The 5669-nt window shown below is 32.8% G+C and overlaps 1 protein-coding gene across 1 annotated transcript in view; it reads left to right on the top strand.

Annotated features, from left to right (window-relative positions):
• Window positions 1–5669, top strand: part of LOC105812823 (roundabout homolog 2-like) — a 742657-nt gene that overhangs the window by 544927 nt on the left and 192061 nt on the right. Inside the window, exon 5 of the mRNA XM_012647378.1 lies at window positions 5284–5411. Within this exon, the coding sequence (XP_012502832.1) occupies window positions 5284–5411 (128 nt within the window). The remainder of the gene's footprint in view (window positions 1–5283; window positions 5412–5669) is intronic.

Genomic DNA, 5669 nt, shown 5'->3' with positions numbered 1-5669 from the left:
GGAGAGAGAATATTGGTTCATGTTCCTAATTTACAGAGGGAAATTTATTAATGATAATATATAAATCAAATGTGTAGATTGCTGCTCCGGGTTTGCTAAATGCTGTATTTTAACTCTATCTCCATGTAGCTAATAGCATCTATGTATTAAATATTCCAAGTTCTTCCATTGCAGTATTACGTTGTTATCAATTTAATGTCCATGTCAGAGTTAATTGCTGGTGTATAAACCTAACAACATTACAGTGCTTCTTGATAGATTGATATATTTCAAATTAGTTAATCTTTTGGTTCTGCCTGTAATTGTTTTACTGGTAAACATGTTATAAATGAACTAGAAATTTCAAGTATTTGTTGGTATATTGTGATTCATTTGATAAACATTCATTGAGCACCTCCAAGATCTCAAGTGCTGTTTGTTAAGGTTTGGGGTATGTAGTTCAGCAAAAGAGAGAACCAGTCCTTGTTCTCATGGAGCATACATGCTCTCGGAAATGAGGAAGACAACAAAAGAGCAAACAAAGACATGGTAAAGATGTGCTTTTGACGAAAATAAAATGTATTAAAAGTTACAAAAGAAACATGAAGGAGCCAGGCGGGGTGGCTCACTCCTATAATCCCAGCACTTTGGGAGGTGAAGACAGGAGGATTGCTTGAGGCCGGGAGTTTGAGACCAGCCTGAGCAAAAGCGAGACCCCGTCTCTACAAATAGAAAAATTAGACTAGCATGGTGGCGCACAACTGTAGTCCAGCTACTTGGGAGGCTGAAGCAGGAAGATTGCTCAAGTTCAGGAATTTGAGGTTGCAATGAGCTGTGATAACACCCTGGTGACAGAACAACGCCCTGTACTATGAGAGCAAAGAATACGAAGAAAGTAAAGTAATTCTAAAAAGTAACTGGATTGAGGGACAGAGAGTTAATTAAGTTACATGATTTAGGCAGGGAACACATCTTTAAGGGAATGCTATTTGAGATATCCTGAAAATCAAAAAAGGTCAGCAATGGTAATGTAGGGGAAGAGCACTCCATGAATTTGCAAGAGTAGTAGTACAAAGACACAGTGGCAACTGGGTGCTTATGTTGAGCGACGAAAAGAAGAGTTCTGTGGTTGGAACAGGGTGAACATGAAGTTTTAGAGGTAGGCAAGGGCCAGATTATCTAAATCTTTGATGACCATAAAGAAAGAGACTTATTCTAAGGGACAAAATAAGAAGCTATTGGATAGCTTCAAGCAGTGGATTCACATAATCGGATTTATGTTTGTCAGTCGGTGAATTTTTATGGATGCTCTTAATTTTCCTTAAAACCCTTAGATTACATGATTGCTATTACAGTGGAATGGGCCACTCATCACAGAAATAGGCTGCAAGACTGGTTAGTTGCAAGTTGCAGGAAGGATTTAAGTGTTGATGCATGGTTGCAGAAGTGACATTTTAAAACTTTCTTTTAGCCTGAAGAGTTAATCACTTTAGTCAATGAATTTGATATAAATCCGTACTATAAATTGCTGATAATATTTGCAGTCTTTTCTCAGGCAAAGATCCAGTGAGAAATGAGAATTTAAGAGATTCTGAGCATTCTAATAACTGAGAGTCCTCAAAGTCTGTTTGTTTTTGTTTGTTTCTAAATTACAACTCTGTATTATGGGACACAACAGGATTAGTGTATTGTAGCACTTATTTTTAATTGGAGAAATATAGGATATGGCTCTGGGAAATGTGTGTTAGCTGGACAAAACCTCAGAGGTAGTTCTGATATGGAACTACCTCATGTGGGTGACTCTCATTCCTTTCAGCTAAGAATCATTCTAGTAGGCTCTAAATCCTATAAAGGCTTATATCCCCAACTTTTGAGGCAGTGCTTGACATGCAAGAGATATATCCTAAATGTTTCTTGAATAAAATAATGAAATCTTTACCATAATCTTCTGAAACATCAATGATCGTCAAGGGGAAATTAAAAGGAGACAATGCTAAATGAGCATCTACTACTTCAAATGAACTATGCTGGGCACTATAATATGCAAGATCATTAAACATTATTACCCCAAATCTCTTTGACTCCAAAGCATACCCATCTCATTGGGGATGGGCTCAGTACCGGAGTGCATGTACTTTTTGTAATTATAAGTATTCTAACAAGAATCTCCCTATACCAGACCATTGCTCTTGCCCATAGTTTATAACCTGTATCAGAAAGCTTGTTCTACATTTAGAAACAAATTATCTTCACTATTTGCTTGTATCGACAAGTCTTTGAAAGGCAGTCTCTTTCTTTTTTAATTGCTAAAGTTAATTCATTTTATTCCTCCTAAGTAACATTTCATTTTTAATTTTTCTTACGAAAAAAACTGCATTCATGGAATAGAATGTTCAATTACTTGTATCACTGATCGGGGTATCTTTAATTTATAAAAATCTTTAAAAAAGATAAAATATAGTATTTCTATTCTTATTTTCACCCTCCTTAAAACAATGAAAAGGTCTCAGGTAGTCAGATTTTATATTTATTTGGGGTTCAAATATTATATATTCTGTAATTTTTAAATAAACATTTTTTACTAAAGCAATAGATAGATAGGGTTCACATTGTATTTATCCACCCTGCTATTGCCTATACAATGAATTTTTCTAACATTAAGTAAAATTTTGTCAAAACATGGAAATAAGTGATGAATGTGAAACTGTATTTCTATCAAAATTATGTAGTTATGTGTTTTATATGTCTTAAGTTATCATTTAAAAATTGAACTATTTCCCTACAGGGAAGAGTTACAGATAAGAGTAAGAAAACTGACATGTTGAGAAGGCTTGAATTCCTGTTTTTTTCTTTCATAATAAAATGACTTTGAGCAAGTCATTTCACTTGACCGAGTGTCTGTTTCCTCATCTATAAAATGATAGTTCCTGATTCAGAATTTTTTTAAGGATGCTATGAGCAATATGTGCAATCTTTTTTTTAAAACTGAAGTAACACACAATTTTTTTTCTTCAATGACAAATCGGAAATAACATACAATATAGATATCCTTTATTAACTTAGAATCATGGATTCACATGTGTATTGATCCAGAAAGGGCTTTATAGACCATCAAGTTTATCTTCCCTCTTTAGCTTTTGAGAAAACTCAGTTACAGGGAAATGAAGAGACTCCCTGAAAGTCAAACAAAAAGAATGAATAGCAAAATTGTAGCCAGGGTTTCAATTTTTTTGAGATGAGTTGGAAATATCTGCAAAATACATTGTTTTTATTCAATCTTTATATTTCAGAGCTAACCATGTCATGCAGAACATAGGCTAACTGTATGTAGGAAAGATAATTTTTATTAGACATTAAATATCTACACAGTTACTTTTCTGAAGCCACCATCAAAATAATTTTTACCATGTTTTTTATTGACAAAGTTAAGCAGAGAATATTTCTCTGTATTGTTACCCTTGTATACATCTTAGCCTCGTACTTGCCCTAACCTGTAAATACAGCCCATAAGAAAGCCCTAATAGGTAAATATGGCAAATTTGCAGTCTCAAGGTCATTCATACTTGGTTGGCCTTTATACCATCAGGAAAAAAGATATTCAGCATGTATCCAACTAGTATTTCTTGAGCCCCTAGCAGGTGTAATAGTTAACATTTGTTTCACTTTTTGTGTGCCAGTTTTAAGTACTTTATATGTAATACCTCGTTTAAAGCTCATACTCATTCCATGAGATAGGTATTGTTTTTAGCACTATTTTATTAATGAGGAAATAGAGACCTGGAGAATTTAAATATCTTGCCCATCTTTACAAACATAGAAAGAAGCCAAGTCCATGATTAAAACTCTGGCCCTTTTGCTCCTAAACCTGTGCTCTCATCCACTTTGTTGTACAACTGGATGTTAAAAGCTCTATGATTGGGAATGTGAATATTGCAGGGAGTAAAGCAGACAGAATCTCTGCCCTCATCAAAATAGAGAACAAAACATGTCAGTAAGTGCAGAATTATTAGTGTAGCAATAAGTTTCAGGGAGGGAGTAATTAGATTTTTCTTGTATAGTAATGGATGGCTTCAAACAAGAGTTGTAAATGAGTCTTATGACATAGTAAGTAAACAGAATTTTAAGGCAAAACATGCAGACAGAAGAGTAACTATGATTAATAAAAGGGTAGAGTGTAGTTAAGTTTAGTCAGCATGACTGGTACGAAGACATTGCTTTTTGACATGCCAAGGTCTATAAAATAGAACTACTCTGTGTCTTAGTTTCTGATAAAATTAAGCTGTGTTATTCTTTTAGTTAAAGCTAGAAGTAAAAGACTTCCAAATATGGCAATTTTAAATGCAAGTCTAAAAAGTTTGTTTTTGTCCTGAAAACCGTAGAAAGGCACAACTAGTTTTGACAAGACAGAACCAATTAAAATAATATTTTGGAAACATAGATCTAACTGTGATATGTATGAGGAAGAGGAACAATGTGACCAATGAGAAACTTGCAAAAATATGTATTTGAAATAAAAACCATTGGCGAAAATCAAGAGAAAAAATCAGATATGAACAGCATGAAAAAATAATATCTTCATTATTTTGTGTGTAAAATTGTAAAATTTTACACACAAAAATTTGTAGATGTTAAAATTTTAGAATTTTTTCTGAACAAACCTGTTAGTCTACTCATTAAGAAAATGAAAGTGAGACAATAGATGCATATGAAAACACTGAGGATGTGCATTTCCAAAAATCACTCCAAGGCATGTTGATGTTTCAAGAGATAATTTTGCTAATTAAAAAAAATGGTTACCCTCTCTTAATTCTTTTAACTAATGTCCATTTTGTCAATTTACCAACAAATAAGAGAAAATTTTTCTTTTTAAATATATTTCAGCTCTTTTATATTCAATATACCTTAGAAAAACATATTATTGAACACAGTGTGATTTACAAGATGATGGAATGTTAACTCATCAAGAAACTGAAATGTATAGTATTTTCCTTACTATTAATAATTAAAAGCTACCAAAGAAAGATCAAAGTGCTAATAATGTCTGTCATAATTTTGAAGTGGCAAGAGTTATATACACATACAATATATAGAAAACTAATAAGCAGCTAGAGATCAGACGTGAAATTAATGATTTTATTAGCAATACTTTTAATCTAAGTGTACTTTTTGGCTGATTATTGTGTATGTGTGTGAGTGTGTTTAGATAAAATACAGTATAAAAAGAGAAAAATGAAGATAAATACTTAAGTGTTATTATCTATATAACCAATACTATTTAATAAAACCCATTCATATTCTACACAGGTATGACATTAGAGATGATTACACACTGAGAATTAAAAAGGCCTTGAGTACAGATGAAGGCACCTATATGTGTATTGCTGAGAATCGAGTTGGAAAAGTGGAAGCCACTGCTACCCTCACAGTCCGAGGTAAGAGATTTAAGATGTCAACTATGATTGAACCAGGAGACAATTATTTGGTTAAATTAATAAATGAACTCACAATCAAAATAATAGATTACACTCTTTTATTATTATATTAAAATGCCTAGATTTTGTGTCCTCTCTGTCATTAATTGAAATAAAATTATTTCCAAATTTGGGTTCCAAGTGTTGATAATTTAAAAGGATTAATTCTTATTTAGTAAACAATAGCTACCCTCACAGTCCGAGGTAAGAGATTTAAGA

The sequence above is a fragment of the Propithecus coquereli genome, unplaced genomic scaffold (genome assembly GCF_000956105.1).
Source record: "Propithecus coquereli isolate 6110/MARCELLA unplaced genomic scaffold, Pcoq_1.0 Scaffold266, whole genome shotgun sequence".
In the NCBI taxonomy this organism is placed as follows: domain Eukaryota; kingdom Metazoa; phylum Chordata; class Mammalia; order Primates; family Indriidae; genus Propithecus; species Propithecus coquereli.
Note: the sequence above shows the minus strand (reverse complement) of the source record. Positions and strands in the feature narration are given on the sequence as shown.